At 40.5% G+C, this 18,641-nt stretch overlaps 2 protein-coding genes across 3 annotated transcripts in view; both read right to left on the minus strand.

Annotated features, from left to right (window-relative positions):
• usp14 (ubiquitin specific peptidase 14 (tRNA-guanine transglycosylase)) overlaps positions 1-3,107 on the minus strand; it is a 10,297-nt gene extending 7,190 nt beyond the window's left edge. Inside the window, exons 1-4 of the mRNA XM_054596131.1 lie at positions 2,882-3,107; positions 1,883-2,028; positions 912-944; positions 689-793 (exon numbers count right to left, since the gene is read on the minus strand). Coding sequence (XP_054452106.1) covers positions 689-793; positions 912-944; positions 1,883-2,028; positions 2,882-2,897 — 300 coding nt within the window. The 5' untranslated portion in view covers positions 2,898-3,107. The remainder of the gene's footprint in view (positions 1-688; positions 794-911; positions 945-1,882; positions 2,029-2,881) is intronic.
• Positions 3,108-4,532: 1,425 nt separating this feature from the next.
• Positions 4,533-18,641, minus strand: part of rock1 (Rho-associated, coiled-coil containing protein kinase 1) — a 30,307-nt gene continuing 16,198 nt past the window's right edge. The window contains exons 10-33 of one of the 2 annotated variants that reach the window (XM_054625880.1): positions 17,978-18,137; positions 17,294-17,369; positions 17,077-17,165; positions 16,665-16,713; positions 16,282-16,417; positions 15,265-15,356; positions 14,922-15,168; positions 14,277-14,383; positions 13,963-14,113; positions 13,076-13,236; positions 12,808-12,992; positions 12,096-12,165; positions 11,909-12,012; positions 11,587-11,752; positions 11,371-11,464; positions 11,193-11,281; positions 10,893-11,084; positions 10,631-10,790; positions 8,690-8,760; positions 8,478-8,566; positions 8,257-8,335; positions 7,842-8,103; positions 6,832-7,039; positions 4,533-6,118 (exon numbers count right to left, since the gene is read on the minus strand). In XM_054625880.1, the coding sequence (XP_054481855.1) occupies positions 6,115-6,118; positions 6,832-7,039; positions 7,842-8,103; positions 8,257-8,335; positions 8,478-8,566; positions 8,690-8,760; positions 10,631-10,790; positions 10,893-11,084; positions 11,193-11,281; positions 11,371-11,464; positions 11,587-11,752; positions 11,909-12,012; positions 12,096-12,165; positions 12,808-12,992; positions 13,076-13,236; positions 13,963-14,113; positions 14,277-14,383; positions 14,922-15,168; positions 15,265-15,356; positions 16,282-16,417; positions 16,665-16,713; positions 17,077-17,165; positions 17,294-17,369; positions 17,978-18,137 (3,041 nt within the window). In that variant the 3' untranslated portion in view covers positions 4,533-6,114. Of the gene's footprint in view, positions 6,637-6,831; positions 7,040-7,841; positions 8,104-8,256; positions 8,336-8,477; positions 8,567-8,689; positions 8,761-10,630; positions 10,791-10,892; positions 11,085-11,192; positions 11,282-11,370; positions 11,465-11,586; positions 11,753-11,908; positions 12,013-12,095; positions 12,166-12,807; positions 12,993-13,075; positions 13,237-13,962; positions 14,114-14,276; positions 14,384-14,921; positions 15,169-15,264; positions 15,357-16,281; positions 16,418-16,664; positions 16,714-17,076; positions 17,166-17,293; positions 17,370-17,977; positions 18,138-18,641 lie in introns of both variants that reach the window. The other variant, XM_054625870.1, reaches the window with a different exon arrangement.

An 18,641-nucleotide genomic window follows, 5' to 3' on the forward strand; every position in this document is an offset into this window, starting at 1 on the left:
CTCTCTGCGGTGTTTGTGCTGTTAAACCCCTCCACACCTATGTAGAAATTGTTTGCAAACCAGGACATTTATACCACAATGCGTTTTCATTTTTAATGTTCAGTTAGTTCTTTTTTTTTTTTTTATATTAATCCATATTGCAGTATACCAGAGTTTTTGTTTGTGCTGAGAACGTACAGTGATATGAGGAGCTGTTAACATGAAATAATTACATTTGTGTGGATTTCAAAGAAAATCAAATCAGCTACCCTATTTCCAGTTATAATATTCTTTGCAAAGAGGAACTGAAAATGTCCTGAACAAGATGTGGATACAGACTAAACAGCAACACAACAACAAGTGACACAGCAGTTTGTAGTTTATGTGCATTTAGTGTCCAATTCCTCCTCAGTACAAATGTTTTGCAAGACGTGCCCCAAAAATTGATGACAGTAACAAAACACCTTGCTGACTGCAGCCTTAGAGGTACATTTCTCTCAGATCAACACAAATGCTGACCTGACATACGTTCTCATTTTTAAGAGGCTGATCTTCCAATAGAGACGTATACTGTATATTTAATTCATTATGTTCTCTACTCTGGAAAACATCACATTGAGGAGAACATGTTTACCTGGCCAAGTCAGTGCAGAAAACAACAATCACCATGTTTGTTTTAGGCGTACTGGTATTTTTCAGGCTTACTCACCGCTGAAGCCAGCTGCTCCTCAGTCATGTCCTCCACAAACATGGGCCGAACAGCAGGTTCCTCTGGCAGGGCTTCTGCTGAGCCCATCATCAGCAGAGTCATTCCCTACAAGGAGAATAGAAATACACAGAAACTCACTTAAATGTGAAAATAAATTTGGTAGTAAAGGTCTGTGACCTAAGAAATGCTTGTTATACATGTTACAAAACATTTAAATACTCACATTTTTCAGCTTAATGTTCCCCCACTCATCATCCTGGAATAAGAACAAGACATCGGTTAGTTTCTTAAAAACAGTTATGGGATAAGGCTGCCGTTATGGTTTCTTACTCCCAGGCCAAGTCATCACATAGTTTCATAAAAACATAATGCTCACTGAATTCTTACAAACAACTGGGCATTGTAGTTTGCAACAAACATAACTCAGATCAAAGGAAGAGGTGAATTTGTTCAGTACTGTTTTCAGCTCTAGATTAAAACACATTTTGGTTCTTTTGTGAATATTTACAACAGCAGGAACAGGTCACTGAATGAAGTAGTGTGGGTTATTGGTGTGTTTTAATAGTTTGTAAATAGCAGATGTCAGTATATAACCATGGTCAAGCCCTACACCTCCGCCCGACCACTTCGCTCTGCTGCCTCTGCCTCTTGGTTGCCCCGTCGCTCAGAGAACCCTGCGGCCGATCGACCCGATCACAGCTTTTTTCTGTCCTGGCCCCACAGTGGTGGAATGAACTCCCCACTGACGTCAGGACAGCAGAGTCGCTGCGCAGGCTGAAAACGCACCTCTTCAAGAAGTACTACCCTGAGCCTTCCACTCAGCACTTATTGTATTCGTACTAGTTTGTTTTTCTGCACTATACTTTTGCTCTGGTTTATGCTCTTAGATGCTTGTTTAAGAAAGGAGATGCACTTATGACTTCTGGTGTCTAGTAGTTCTCTTGAATACCTATGTTGAATACACTTATTGTAAGTCGCTTTGGATAAAAGCGTCTGCTAAATGACTGTAATGTAATGTAATATCTATGTGACGAAATCGGCAATATTTGTAAGTAGGATCAGTAGTTGGGGTTGGTCTTTTCGTGGAATGGGATTTGTGAACAAAACAAATCCTTTCACGACAAACTAAACCTACAGCACAGTATAGTTTCCTCCCATGCACCACTGAGCCACATGACTTGTGTTTATCAGTACCTTCAGAGTGCCTCCCTTCACCATGACCTTCTGCCTGTCAGGCTGAACTCCCGTCAGGGCGAAGAGCTGAGCCTTGAACACCATGGGTGGCTCCTCAGTGTTCAACTCCACTGCATCAAACTTCTCTTTGCCCCATTTCACATTTACTGGGGAAAGAAAAGACAGAATAATTGCACATATACACACACACACACACACACCCAGTGTGAGTGCCTCCCAGTGTGAGTGAACTCATGACACAGCACAGCTCTCCAATGGGGATCAGACAGCTAGCTCCACTCAAAGTGAAAGCACACATATACAGTGGGTTTGGCTGTCAAAACAATGCAAGTTAACGCACCAACACATTTAACAGAAACACGTGTTGTATAAGCATTGCTTGTCTCCAAATAAACCCCAATTGCAGTGACGTTAAAGGGCTTCTAACACTGTGCACCCCTGGTTGGGCTAGCGCTAGCTTCGTTAGCATGGCTAGCTCTACTAATCATACTGTGTGTATATATATATAAGAATAAAATATTGTGTGGTGTCACACTGGTGCAACATCCGTGGACATGTATATGACTTAAACCGACAATGTTAACAAGAAAGAAGCCATTTAAGGATAGTTTAAAGCACCTGGCTCAGCTGTTAGCTAGCATTAGCTGGTTAGCGTCCCCTTAGCTTCAGAAGCTCAGATGTTAGCTAGCATGTCCGGCTTCACTAAAACACATTCTGTAAACCTCCTTTAACTAACAGTGACTACACGACAGCAGGAGTCATCTTCTGTCTCCTTTTTGTCGTTGTTGTTGTTGTAATAATAATAACACCACAAGTTGCCTAACAACACTTGACAGGCTAGCTTGCTAATTGCATATCATGCTAAAGGCTAGCTTAGCTTAGCTTAGCATGCTACATGGAATTCTCGTTACTGCACAAAAAAAACACGTGGAAGAGTCGCTGCGTTCACTGTCATTCCCCACGACAGCAGACTCACGTTGTGTTGAAATAACACCGTACCTGTAAACACCGGCATGTTTGGCAACCTTTTTACTCCCTCAACTCTTGTTTTTTAATGTTGTTGCCTGTTTTCAGTCCACGCAGTGAAGAGTTGGCTGCTTCTCAGTCTGAACTTCATTCAAACAGGATGACGCTGCAACAACAGAGAGCCGATCGATGCGCGCAGACATCTGACATCTGCTATCCGTCCTGCCGCAAAGCACCGCGCTCAGGCTGCACACGCCCAGATCACCCAGGGCTCTTTATGACAGTGTTTATGCAAAGGTAAGGTGAGGTTTGGTAAATCCACAAATATCCTAAACTGCAGGTGATTTTTTTATTTTTTTCTCCACTCCAATTATATAAATACTCACCTGAGCCTGTGTATTCTCTGTGTTGTTTATATCTAAGAAAACATAAACTGTGTGGTAATTTAAACATTAAATCTAGAATATGAAACATGTAAGCACAAAAGTAGATTTTAGATAAAATAATAAATATAAAAAATATAAAACATTTTTGTTGAGGATTTGTTTGTTTACCACATAATTCCATATGTGTTCCTTCATAGTTTGGGTGTCTTCAATATTAATCTACAATGTAGAAAAAAAAGAAATAAAGAAAAACCAGTCAAAAGTTTGGACACACCTTCTCATTCAATGGTTTTTCTTTATTTTATTTTTTTCTACATTGTAGATTAATATTGTAGACATCCAAACTATGAAGGAACACATATGGAATTATGTGGTAAACAATCAAATGCTCAACAATAGGTTATTCAAAGTAGTTGAATGAGAAGGTGTGTCCAAACTTTTGACTGGTACTGTAAATACTCACCTGAGCCTGTGTATTCCTCATATTCTCTGTGTAGTCTGTACTGTTTATATCTAAGAAAATACTTTTCCACAACATAAACTGTGTGGTAATTTAAACATTAAATCTAGAATATGAACCATGTAAGCACAAAAGTAGATTTTAGATTTGACGTACAGTACCAGTCAAAAGTTTGGACACACCTTCTCATTCAATGGTTTTTCTTTATTTTTATTTCTTTCTACATTGTAGATTAATATTGAAGACATCCAAACTATGAAGGAACACATATGGAATTATGTGGTAAACAAACAAATGCTCAACAAACCAGAATATGTTTTATATTTTAGATTCGTCAAAGTAGTTGAATGAGAAGGTGTGTCCAAACTTTTGACTGGTACTGTAAATACTCACCTGAGCCTGTGTGTTCCTGTTATTCCTCATATTCTTTGTGTAGTCTGTACTGTTTATATCTTAGAAAACATAAACTGTGTGGTAATTTAAACACTAAATCTAGAATATGCAACACATAAACACTCCTAAAAGCTTATTGTGTGTAAACTTTTGACTGGTACTGTATGTAGTAATCCCTTCAGACACAAAATTAGAAAATAAAACAATTTAGGGACCTTAACAAACCAGGTGATCATGTGCTACATATTTCCCAATAAATTCATAATAAATTGACTCAAAAAACACTTTACACACAATAAGCTTTTAGGAGCCCCTGTGTCTGATGCCACTATATGTCTGTTTGGTAATCCAGTTCTGAGATGGACCCATGTGAAGCCTGATAATACAAATATAAGAACCCACTCATTTCCTGTAGTGAAAACTAGTATACAGTGAATGATAAAGATATGTTTATTGACATATCCATCAGTGCGGACTCCAATGCAATTAACCATGCAAATTATCCAAGACAAGAGTAGATCATAGTTCCAGTGCTTTTTTTAACTGAACAAAAAGTTACAAATAAAAAGATTGCGGAGGTATTCCATAATCCTTATGTCGCTCTCATTATATACACTGTGGGGGGGTTTTGCATTACCGGGACATTACCGTGTTAGAGAAACAACTCGTAATTGTTAACAAGGACAATCATTGACACAGATGTGCTCCCTTTAGGTACACCATACTGAAATTTGTCTTATGATATGAACCGAGTTCAGGGACTTTCTTTTTGACACGCTAACTCTATTGCAATGTGTCCATAGAGAGGTAATCTAATATATATATTTTATATACTTAAACCAGAGAAAAGAGGTTCCAATAAAACCACATGAATGGCGATTTCTTAAAAAATAAATGATGGAAGAGTTAAGATTTGTCTTGTTTTGGAGGAAAAGGAAAAACAGATATGGCAGTAAAATCAATATCCAAACGTTAAGGCACTAGGTGGGCCAAATGCTACACCTGTTTAGTCTACAAATAATTTACAATTCAAACAGTGCAGTTTTACATTTGTTAACTTAATGTTTTCCTTTTGAACCATGTATCTATGAATCAATGTAAGGCAATACATTACAAAAAAAAAAAAAAAACACAAGAAAAAAAATGAACAGAGACAATGTACCAAATAAACAGAAAAAATCTATTAAGTTTTTAGGACTCCTATATGCCATTACAATGGGATATTCCTTATGGCTTGGAGCAATAAAAATAATTATGATAAAAATAATGCATAGATTTAAATGATGATCTTGCATGCTCCTCACTCAATACTCGAAAACATCTAATACTTATGTCCCAATACTCTGTCCCAAACCTGATAAGTGACTTTGCAGAGTGATAAGAATAAAGGCAAAAAGGCCAGAGATATTAGATAAAAGGCATCAGTCATTTTCTTTAACTGGAAACAGAAGCATGCTTGCATTTAGCTTCAATATCTGTCAGGCGTAGGGGGAAAAAAATGACAAAATAGATATTCATTTTCCACCCGAGTCACTGCAGATGCGCAATCCCTGTATGACGGTACCTTAAACTGAAGACATACTTAGCAGGAGTCCCAACAAAACCCCCGTTTACCTTCCCATTCCCATCATAACTGTCATATAATCTGAAACACAGAACGTCTCCATGACATGAGTCCATCTATCCTCCACTGTCCGTCTTAAGTCCAAGACGAGTGTGCCATCTTCTGGTAGAAATGGTGAACTGCAAGTCTGTTGAGTTGAATGACGGTTTATCTCTTGAATGTGGAAAGATGGCGAAAGATGGCGGAGCCCGGGGTATTAGGCCTCTTTGTGTCCATGATGCCTTGTGTCTGATATGTGTTGCAATTTTTCCAGCGCCGGATATTTATTGATATATTCTTTCTTTTTTTTCTTTTTTTTTTTTAAAATGAATTTTCTATGTAATACAGGTTTCTCCGTTTTTTTGAGGATGAGGAAGGAGGGGAAAGTTTAGAGTCCAGAAAAAAATCCAAACGGTTCAGATGGTTAGCTGAAACAAAAAAAACACAAAAACACAGGTGTCCAGTAAAAGAGAGACAAATCTTTACCTTGGTTAGTAAGCCAATCAAAGTCAACATACAACAGAGAAGCTGGTTAACAGACACTGCAACACCGTTAACACCTTTGCATCATGTTTGACAGGCAATGTAAAAATCCCTTATACGGATCATTCTAATGGAAGAGTTGCATAGTGAGTCTATGTTAGTTACCGAACCCAACAACACATTAGTGCCAATTAGAAAAAAAATCCCCAAGTGTCCACTGGAAAGAGCCCAGGAGTTAAACAAACAACCAACCGACCAACCAACCAGCCAACAAACCAACCAACCAACCAGGAAGTGTCTCGTGCTAGAAACACCCAGTAACATAATTAATAAATAGTTTAAAGCTGAAGGGGAAAAAAAAAAAAATAAAGTCTAAAAAAAAAATATCAACACTTTCTGAAGAAGTTCCTGTCAACAAGTGCTGGATGTTGTGTCTGCTGCTTGGAGGCTGGACTGCGCTCTGCTACAACACAGGAAACAAACAGCAGGTCACGCGACTGACTTGACCACAGCTCAGCCCACCAGATGGTTACATAATAAGACGTCTGACTGAAGCACGCCCCCACTCACTGCCTAAAACAGTAGCACAGAGCCTTATTGTATTTCATGCAACATCAACAGAACAGCCAAGACATCGGCCACAAAATTGTCAAGTTACCTCAGCTTTCCCGTATTGCTTTTAGGGTTCTTGCGGAAGGACTGGTTCGGTCCAGAGCGAGTGGACATGGAGCGAGGCGAGGCTCTTGAGAATGTGGATGGCGGGGTTTTGGGAATCTTCTTTCCAAGGTGGCCGATCCATTTCTTCTGCTCGTCCTGGGTCAGAGCCAGCAGGAGCATGTCCCGGGCAGAGGTCACATCGTAGTTTACTGTGGAAGGAGGGCACAAGGGGTTGTAGATCAAGACCTAAAAAAACTACCCTGCATGTCAAAGTTTCCCCTAAAAACATTGTTTTTTTTAAATAGCTTGTTTTACAACAGTACAAACCCAAAGATATTCTGTTTACCATAAAAGATTAATTGCCTAATTGTTTAAACTCTACCTTATATTAAAGATATTTACAGTAATGGCTGTATTTACTGTAATAACTCACGGGACATAATGCTACTTAAAACCAAACACACTGACTTGAATTTTATCCCACATTAAGAACATTAAGTGGCAGCTAAATGAGTCGCATTGTTTCAAAGTACTTTGTTGGTAGTGATATGTAATATTAAAGGGTCTTTGTGGAGTTTTTGTCTCCTAGTGTTTTTCTATCAGAGTGTACCCGTTTTATTTACCGTGTGCATGGGTATAAGGAAGAATATTGCATATGTACGATTGTGACACAAAACACACTCCTCCACTGATCAACAGGTGGCAGTAGCACAACAAGTTAGGCTGTAATCTACCAAGAAAGAAGTTAAGAAGGCTGCTAAACATTGATCCAAAAAAATGCAGGATTTAAAAAAACTTGACAAAAAAGGTAAACATAACTTCTGCTGGTTCACAAAAAAAACTGCGGATGGACCTTTAAAGTTAAAAAAGCAGCAAGTAACTCGTGTGCCATGTTTAACTCAAACTCATTTAGAGTCAATTTCTGGAAAGTATTGACAGCCTGTCTTCTTGAAAAATAAAAGATATTAACGTGTTTGTCCATCAACAGCTTAGACCGCCGAGGATTTTTACCTTTGCAAGGAGCAATAACATCCTCCTTTTTGTCGAGGTGGTCCTTGTGGCACTTGACGTGGCAGCGGCGACACTCGAGGGCCGGCGGCGGCTTGAAGACGTGCCACAGAGGCTTGGAGCAGGCCTCACAGTTGGAAGGGAAGTGGTACAGCGTGGGGATGAACTCGTGGCCTTTGTGTGGGAGACAGTTGGTCTTGTCGCCCTGAGGGACCGTCTCCATGTCCGCCTCCTTCCTGCACTCTCCCTCGTTGGCATAAAGGATCTGATAGCGGACGGAGCGAGAGAGGGGGGCCAACGTCAAAACAATGTGCACTAAAATAAGCATTTCTGTGGCTGAATGGAATCCGACTTGACATTTTGACATCAGAAATATGAAATTCTAGAGAAATCTCCAGAACAGGAAGGAGCCTCCGACCTGGAATATCCTTGGAATCTCTTCGGTCTCGGCTCGGTACACGTCTCCTTGTGTGACTGGTCTCACGTGAAACAGTTTGCTGCACAGGAAGGCACATAATTATCCATTACATATCAATAATACTGTAACCTTTACTATCCTGTAAACACAACCCAATAATTCATGTTCTTGCAGGAGAAATGCAAAAATGTGATGCAAAAAAAAGCAAGAAAAATACTTACTCGATATCTAGTACCATTGAGGGGTTGGACTGTTCCTTATCCTGCTCATCATTGTAGAACAGAATCTTCTTGCTGCTCACCACCACATACTTTAAATATTTAAAAAAAGGACCGTGAGAGGAAGACAGATTTTGCGGCATTCTCAACAAACCGTAACAGACTTCAACAACAAAAAAAAACAAAAAAAACAGGTGTTCAGAGGAAACACATACCTGCTTCTTCCATCCGTATCGTTTGATATTAGTACGGTTGGGAATTGACAGCCAGCCCTCCAATCTGGATTCTGAAAAGCAGCCCAGATGCAACAAAAAAAATTACAAATCTGTGCAGTGAATGTAATGCACTGTGGGGAAAAAAAGGCCATGCAGTGTTTAAATCCAAACTCAACTGAGGGGGAAAAAAATGAAAACATTAACTGACAAAAGGTCATAATTGTTTCAAAATACCAAGTGAACCCCTTAAGGAGTCCTGCCAGCGTTAAGGTAACTGCAGTGATTAGAGATGAGTTTAGATTTTTCCCATGCTGCTACTGCACACTCCCCATGCAGGAGGAACATATTAGACCTGGGTAAGTCCTTCTTACAGCACGTTAGCACAGCACGGGGGGATTATTATTTCAAATTTAAGCTCCTTTTTCAGCAAGAATTGGTTTTGATTTTCTCTGAAGTAGCTTTGATCACTCCTATCGTAGAAACAACCATGTGCATTGCAGGTTAAATCCATTATTTGGTGCTTTAAATGATAATTTCAAGTGCATGCAGCTGAAACAACATAAGCTAAAAAAGGGAACGGTGAACTAAGAGGGGCTCGTCAGCTCAATGTGACATCGTGGGGGAGTGATCTTTGTGTCCAAAACGAGCAGTACTTCTATGTGAACATGCTGACGACAAAAGTAACGATAAGTGTGTCAAGTGTTTGTAGCACACAGGGCCATGAATTTAAAAAAAACAGGCGTTTCGGTTTCAAGACACGTTTTGAAAGGTGCTGAGTGTGAGGCGGTAGACCTCACACAGGGCGTAGTCTAGTATGACGGTAACCTCTGGTCTGATGTGGTTACCTCTGCCGTTGGGACCAGACTTTCGTGATATTAAGCAAGTTCACTGCCAGCATCTTTGCTTTGCATCACATTCAAGTTTGCCTTGTTCATTTTTTTGAGGGGGTCAGACAATTTGGAACAGATATTTTGTCCCTCCACTCCATCAGGCGTCTTTCAAAAGTCTTGTTGAATTCCCCGACATAAAAGATGGGTTTTCTAACCTCTGGTAAAAGAATACTTTCTATAAAATCGGGGGGGCAAAAAAGACACAAACACAACAGCTGCAGCACAGGCCAGGCAAGAGGGGCTCGTCCACTCAGTTACTCACAGAGGGAAAGGAATAGATGTTACAAAGATAAGAAGAGAACCGACTGGACATGAGGGAAATAGAGAGAGAATGATTTAACCACAGACACCAGCATGTATGTAAACAGACCTATAACAAGGCATGTTGGTGAATAAAAGATATACGTTAGAGGAAGGTACGATCATGAATTTTGAACAGATGCTAATCATCGTACAGATGACGGTATGGTGACTTAAAAATCTAAATCAACCTTCTAAATCTAAAACCACAGGCACATTTCCAACAGCCTGTTCTAAAAGCATCTGCTATTATGTCTTAAATAGAAATAGGATTCTAAAACAGTGAATCATTACTTTAACAAACCTGAAAGCAAAGATTAAACACTCCCCACTAAACTAGGAAACGGACCAATTTCAAATGTTTTTTGAGCTCGCTCATAACAGACATAATCATTCAAACTCTTACATATGGGAAGTGGGATTTGACCCTAGTCCTTGACATTATGATCAGTTTCCCGTGAATTTTTTTTTTTTTGTTGCATACAATTGTTTGTTTTTTTTAGGTACCCTGTACCACCTACTGTAACCGAAACCTGGGAAGTCAACACATATATTAGAAGTTTGGGAATTGTTAACATATTAAAAAGGAAATAAAACGATAATTTACATCTTTATAGGCAATTCCCAGACTGTTTAGATGTTCTTTTATCACTAAACTGTTGTAGAGGAATCCTGCATTTGTTACTTGAGTTTCTAATGCTCATTAAGAACAGCATCATCAGTGTCCAGTGAGGCCCTGTGGTGACCTCACCTGCAAGGTTGCTGTCCGTCTCATCGGTCTGCAGGCTGGTGACGCTGGAGTTATCCATGTGCAGGTCGTTCAGTTTCTGCCGGAGCTGCTCGATGTCGCTCTCCTTGCTGTCCAGCTGCATTTGCAGCTCGTTGCGATATGTGCATTCCTCCACCAGTTGCTGTTGGTAGCAGAGCCATGAGATGTGCGTTAAAAAAAACAAAAACGAGGTTGAACGTTTGATTTTACCCTGCTCTAGTGTTGTGGAACATCTCTAACTTACCGCCTGCATCTCGCTCAACTCCTTCTGGTACTTGATGGCCATGTGGTTAAACTTCTCCTTCTCCTGGTTGAGATCCAGCTGGAGCTTGCGGTTCTCCTTCTCCTTCTTCCGCAGGTCGGCAGTACTGCCCTTCTTCTTATGGTCCAGCTTCATGTCCTTACGGTTCATGATCTCTGCCAGCTTGTTCACCGCCTGATTTATTAAAAGCAGTTCAAATGGTTGGAAAGCATCCGTGACCGTTCTCCATTTCCATTACCAGTGTTTGCAAAATAGCTTCTGACTAAGACTGTGCATCCTTACCTGAGTCTTCAGTGTGCGCTCTGTGTTGAGGACCTTGTCATAGTTGGCCTTGATTGCATTTTCAATCTCTTCCTTCTGAGCTACATACTCTGTGTAGAAAAAAAAGAGATTCAGCTTGTGCAACAACAAAATCATAGTGCAGTAAAAGAGAGAGAAAGTTCAACTAAAAGGACAGTACCTGCATCCTGAGCAATAAGCTTCTCACTAAAATCAGCCTTCTCCCTAGTGAGGTTCTCCACATCTTTGGTCAGAGTTTTATTGGATTCCTCAAGCTGCAGAAAAATGTCCATATTAACACTTTTTCCCACTCAAAATGTAGACAATAAATGCATTTTCACGACAACATAATATGCATTGTGGAGGGATATAATAAAACGCTGTTGGTTTTGCTTACCCGAGCAATGGTAGACTCCTTTTCCCCGATGTCCTGCTTATGTCTACTGGCGGCCTTTTTGTTCTCCTGGATGAGCTCAAAGTACTGCTCCTCCTGCAGGGCCCGGGCGAGCTGCTCCGACTCGGCCTTGGTCACCGTCAGGTCCAGCTGGGCGGACAGGGAGTCCCTATATCCAGGATAAAACAAATATGATAAGTTTTATTTAGTCATTTTACCCTACGTCTCCTCAGCCGTATTGTTATCACAGTAGTACTCAGAATAAAACCATTAGCTGATATTTGGGTGGTTCCGTCAATAAAAGAGATAAAACAGATTCTCTTACCTTTCGCTGCACAACTCCTGCACCTTTTTATGAGCCTCTTGTACCTGCCGGTTCCTTTCCTCGATCTCCTCTTTTAGTTCCTTGACCTGAGTTTTGTAAAGCGTCTGATGGAGGGCAGACAGACAGTTTAAGCCAGTGGCCTTCACATTTAATAAAGAAGACAGAAACATTGGGGACTTATACTTACAGAAAAATACTGTTCGGCCTCAAGCTGGTCCTGAAGTTCCCTCATCTGTCCCTCATTGCCTCTGTATTGTCTGTTAACACATCAACCAAAGACGTTAAGAGCTTCATTTTCATTTCGTCATTAATTCTACGTATCTAAGCTATAAGCTATAAGCTGATTTTAAACACTCGTTAGTTTGAGCACTTCCCAAACATGCCTGTAGTAAAACGTAACTAGCACCACGACCAGCAGCACAGGCTGCAGCACTAGCCAGGGGATTAGCAACGGAGTGGATGGAGCTGGACGCTAAACTCTAATCCTTTGATGTAAACAGTGTTGGAGAACAGCTTTGGCATTGGTCACCCCTTAAGCTGGAATAATAGCACTATTTTGAAAATAGCAGGCAATTGTAGGGCAATTTACGCCTTGACTTCCAAAGAGCATTACAGCCCAGTGCAGCAGAAACAGAAAATTACAGCTTCTGGCTGGAGCTGCTGCCAGTCCATTTCCGAGTAAAATTAACTGGCACAATGGTGTAAGCAACCTCAAATATTGGTTTTTTTTCCCCCAATAGACATAATGCAAGTATTTATTTTATTCATGATGTTTGCTGTTCTGTTTATTTTATGCACATTGCATGCAGATAATATTTGATGTAATGAGATGAGTGGTTGGACAAAATATGCAGAAATACATGACAAAAAAAATAAAGAAGTGCAGAAAAGCCACTCACTTGGTTAGCTGTGCCAGCTGGAACTCCAGCGAGCGTTTACTCTCTAGTGCCGTGTTGATCTCCTGTTTGAGCTGCTTCTCCGTACACCTGAGACGGTCCACGTCCTGCATGCGGCTCTTCAGGTCGTTCTGAGCCTGGACACGCTTGCTTGACTCCTGTTCTCCCTGTATCCGCAGATTCTTCACCTGTGGAAGGAGGACATGATGGAGGTGAGCTATATCATTGATGCAAGGCACACATAATGCCAGAGTGAGGTGGGGTTACTTACCTCGTCTTCCAGCCTTTCTTTTTGCTTCATCAGCTGTTCCATCTTCTGCACAGACTGCTTGAGGTCAAACTCTAACATCGAGCACTGCTTCTCAACCTCCACGACCCGGCTCTCCGCTCGCATCCTCGCGCCGTTCTCCTCAGACATCTTCTGCTGAACAGCTGGAGAAGGACAGTGACAGGGGAAAAAAATGGTCACGTTCTTGTTCTTGTAAAACTGAAAGAATATCAACTCCATCAACAAGAAAAAATGTGATGGAACAGGATCAACACAAAATCTAATTATCAGTCGCTAATGAGTATATTTCACCATTGTTTTTCATTTTCTTTTACTAAAAGGCATACACTGAGCTGTAACTGTTCTAAGTAGATTTTTTTTCCTGTCATTTCCACTCTGTATTTGTAGCTGAGAACACAATGTGTTTGTGCATTGGGGCAATAAAATCCAGAGGAAAAACAGAAACGTTGAATGGAATCAGTAATATTGACAATAACGAGCTTCAACTAACAGCAGGAGAACTATCATGGAAGAAATTAGCAAGAAATCACTCGGTCAGATCATCATTCTCATGAAAAAGCTTCTTTAGAGTCCTGCTCTAATATTCAAAGAGGCGCTGTCCTGACATGCTGCCTGGCTTACACTCCTTGAATTCCTCCCCACCCAAAACATCCCCTGCAGTCTGATCAGATGGTAGACAGGAGATGAAAACAGGAAGAGGACGATGAGGTTAGAAGGAAAGTAATTAAAATAAAAAGGCAGGATGGGGCAATAAAAATGAAGATACAGAAGTTCAAGAAGGATTGGAGGAACATAAGACAGCGAATAGAACAAAGCAGGGAAAGAAAAAACAGCGGAGCAGGACATGCACTGACAGAGGACCGGAATACCATTCGTGGCAGCTGATTTGGCTTCTTCGATAGACTCATATTTGTCAGTGAGCTGTGCCCGCGTCACCCTGTGCTCAGTCTGTTCCTGCTCCAGACGCTGCTGCAACGTCTTCAGCTTGTAGTTCAGGTCTATCTCCAGGTTGTTCTTTTCCTGTGTGGAGGGGGAACGACAACGAAACAACATGAAGGCCAGCTGAGCACACAACTGGGTAGAAATACACAAAATAACAGCAATTCCTCAAATTTGATAGGGTTGAAGCACACACACACACACACATGTTGCACACGTTACTACTAGTACTTCTTGTGTATACCTTCTCCAGGTTATTGCTCCTCTCCTGGGCCTGCTTGCGTTCCGACTCCACTTTGGAGAGGCTGTGCTTCAAGTTTTTGTTGTCCTCTTGCAGCCCTAACATCCTCGCTGAGAACGGACGATAAAGACAAATTGTCACTTACGGTGAATATGACATGAAGCTGGCATTTTCATTGCAAAAAAAAACCCTTTTTATTTATATACGTCAATGTCAAGAACTTTCACCACAAAAAACACACAATACTTGTTTTTTTTTTACTGTTCTCAAAGTGACTCCGTCCCTCCTTCCCCACTTATTCTAAAACTCTGAGGCTTGTTCAAATTAAAAGATAACCAGCCGACATATTAATCCGAGACTGATTTGATGGCTGTGGGCGTTGTCAGTGTTTGGGCAAGTCTCACACATCAGTGGTTGATTCTAAAATGGGAATTTCTGCAGCTGTCTCAAATGCCTGAACGATCGTAGGATTAAAATTGTTATTTGGAACCACATTGAGATGGTTTAATTTACTAAATGCTGCACTCTTCTTTAATCTTAGGTACTTAATACAACCCTGTATTTGTCTTTAAAAGTAATCTAACCATAAAAAAGATTTATGGTTTGTTATGGATGTTACTGCTGCATTTGCATATGTCAGTGGGTCACCTTGCAGCTCCCGGATCTCCTCAGAGCCTAGGCTGTAGTTCCTCCTCTCTGAGTCCAGGGAGCTCTGAAGAAGCAGGAGCTCCTTCTCCAGCTGGGCCTTCTCCCCGTCCGAGGCTCGGCTCCTCTCCTGCAGGTCGCGGTTCAAGCTCTCCAACTGGCTCATGGACTTGGCCATCTCCGTGTGGCTCTTCCTCAGTCTCGCCGCTGTGTCCGACTCTGCACGCAGGAGGTCGTTGGCCTCTTCCATCTGTCAATCAAAACAGAGGACCAGGACATATTGAATATATTGTCCTGATCTAGTCCAGACTGTGTGTTTGTGTGCGAGCATGTGTCTGCTGTATACCTGATTCTGCAGCTGGATGATCTTATCATTTGAGGCCTGAGAGTTCTGGTTGATCTTCCTCATATCTTCAAGTTGCTCTTTTAAAGTCGACACTAGAAAAAAAGAAAAGAAAAAAAAAAAGATAGTGAATTAATTAGACAGGGCTTCATTAAATGTTGCATTTGTGTGGTGTCAAAATATTCAGAAAAACTAGTACGCTCATTGGTAGTTGGAACAACAACTCGGAAAGTCAGCGAAAATGTTGATACAGAACTTGCCGAGTTGGCGTCAATTAACGGAAACATGGTGAATGAAAAGAACGTTAAGAAACCTTTTATTTATTTACATGTTACATATCAATTTTTTGGTCATATATATTTTGTAATATGGTATTAGGTTGTAACCGTTGGGTGCTGTCCACGTAGAGTAACCAAATTAGTTAGAAAAGTGTAATGTAGTGGTGCATCAAGTCTCAAACAAAATAAAAAAATATAAAGCTTTAAATTGATTCAGCATACTACGATAGAATGTTGTTTTAAACAATTTCAGCAATAAAATATAACATATCTTCTTTGTAGCGTCCATGCTGTTTCCACATTATGACTTAAAGCTCATGAACACAACGAAGTCAGAGCGATTTACAAACTCCGCAAATGGGACCATCCGAGGAGGACTTGAATGCGCCATAAGCTCATATTAAAACCCCCAAACAAAGTCAAGCAAACGACACGCACAGCATATCGAATCTTCAACTCTAGCAGCTTGTTGCCTGTTAATCCACTTAGAGCTGTCTTCTGTTGCAAATCGATGGGAAAGTCAGACGAACATGAGCATGGTTTACCAGTTAACTAGATCTGGAGTTGGCGCAGTTTGAGGGTCATACCAGGGTACCAGCTAATCCATTTGGTGGAATATGTTTTGACCAGATCAACTGTAACGTAAAACTCAAATACTGACCGCATCCGCGCTTCACTCTACAAATATACTTAAATTGCACAGTGTCTGCATCATACGTCAGCGGCACCTCATCATCTTTACCCTCATTCTCCAGATTGCGCCTCTTCTCTGCATCCTGGTCAGCTTTTCTTTGGTACTCTGTGAATCTGTGCTGCAGCATGATCTTGTCCTTCTCCAGCAGAGACATGCTGGCCTCCGCACTCTTCCTCATGTTGGCCTGTGGCAAGGAAGAACAGAGCAGATGTGATGTGGCAGGAAGAAACCAGCTCGTAATTTAAGCCCCTGAACTGTAATTTATTCAATGTCATCATTTGATTCCTTTTCGATCCATTACCGAAACAAACGCTGTAGATGCAGTTTACTTTTATGGATTTAATTGCAATTAAAGCAGCAAATATGACAAGAACTGTATAATATGCCATAAAAAGAATGTTGAAAGTAAAAAGAAAAAGTCAGCATTTTACCTCTTCATCCAGATCTTTTATGATCTTGTCGATCTTTGTGTTTGATGTCCTGTGGAGAACAGAAAAATACTTAATTACATTGAATATTTCTGAAATAAAAAGCGGCTGTACATTGCTGTGTCTGGTTTACTCTTTATAAACAATCAGGAATATGCATGCAACCAGGAGGAAAAGAACCCACTGGCACTGTGACATGATCATTTATCTATGGCCCATTCAGCATTTGCAAATATCAAAATTTAACTAGAAACAATAACATGACTTTATTTAGAAGTAATGCGTCTTCTCACTCTCTGTGATGCTGTTGTCTGTTTTGCGACCCGTCTATGAGATTAAAGAATTTGCATCTGGTCTGTGCTTTGACTGTGTAGCTGCTACCTTTTTGTATATGAATGAAATTCTTGTTCCATACCTGCACTTCTGCTCCAACTCATCCTTCAGCTGCATCTCACTGTGGAGCTGCTCCTCCAGCTGGTAAATCTTTTTCTGCAGGCTCTCCAGCTTTAAACAGACAATAAACAATCTTAGATCTTCATAGTTACAGACAGATGTTGCAGATACCTGCATTAAGGGAAATCAAAGAAAGTGGCAGATTTCAAAACTAGAAAAAATTCTAGTCTTCAACTTACATGACTCTTGTCTTCCTTTGTGGAGCTGCTACGTTTGTCACTGGCCTTTGTGGCGGCACTGGAGCTGCGTACAAGGCTGGAAACAGAACATGTTTAATTACTGAAACATAATCACAACAGTTATAAATGAAACCTCTCCTTAAGGTGAAAACTAAAAACTACCACTGCTTCTCCACAGAACAAATAAGCACATATTCCAATGTTCTTAACCACAGGAGTTTACTAAGACAAATTGATTTCTACCATGAAAACAGTTTAAACAAGTCATCTTAAAAGGGCCCATTGTTTTAATTCATAAAAAGTGTTCCTATGGTCTTAAAATATTGCTAAACAGGAACAACTCTCTCCTAAATCCCCCAAAAATATACTGCAAAAACACAAATCTGTGATGTCATCAAATGTGGAACTGCTCCAGATGTTACGTATGACACTGAAAGCACCCGGGGGAATGTTCTGAGTAGATTTGCAGAACTTATACTAATACTATTCTTTATTTAGGTGGTGTTCTCCTTTAAGTCTTGGACTACTGATGAACAGATCCTCAAGTCATCATCATTACAGAAAATCACTGTAAAAATATCATACATTTACATATACATCTGTAATTACGTGGGCAATTTTATGTTACAAGAAATCGAACCAACAATCCTGCACGTTGATTTTGAACTTGTCTGGCAGACTTACTGCTGACTGCTGTAGTAAGTGAAGCCGACGAAGGGGAGCTGGTTGCCCACAAAGGCCTTTGGTATGGGGAAGGTCTCCTCCTCTCCCCGATCCTCCTCGATGTCATCGAAGTTACTGGTGTCCACGTCACTGCTCAGTTCAGGCACTACTGGGGCAGCCGCTGCACGAAAAGATGGAAGATTCATAAACAGATAAACAGGACCACCGGTCCGTTACATATAATAAGTCACTGTGTGTTATTGGCATAGTCCATGATTCAGCAAAAAAGTAAATCACAGGTTACAGAAGAGAGACCTCAAGTGATTGGCAAGTCAATATCTGTTAGCCACCAAAATGCTCATTCTTTATCATTAGTTAGAGATGCAAATGTATGTTTAATTTATATGCCAATATTAGGTCTTGAAAATTGTCACTTATTCCAAATCATGTAAAACATGTTCTTTGATCTTTTATTTTGTAATCTGCCATAACTGTATTTTGTAGTGGATTACCTTCCAGATAGAATAAAAAAAAGACACAGAAACGTGTGTTCAACGTTTCTCTGCAGAGTTATTTCTGGATCACAGATCTCTTTTGAAACCCTTTTTTTTTTTTTTTTTTTTTTTTTTTTTAAAGGGAAACCAGCCAGTAAGCAGGGCTGGTCAGCCAGTGGAACGGCAGGGGT

Source organism: Anoplopoma fimbria, chromosome 3 (assembly GCF_027596085.1).
Source record: "Anoplopoma fimbria isolate UVic2021 breed Golden Eagle Sablefish chromosome 3, Afim_UVic_2022, whole genome shotgun sequence".
NCBI classification, from domain to species: domain Eukaryota; kingdom Metazoa; phylum Chordata; class Actinopteri; order Perciformes; family Anoplopomatidae; genus Anoplopoma; species Anoplopoma fimbria.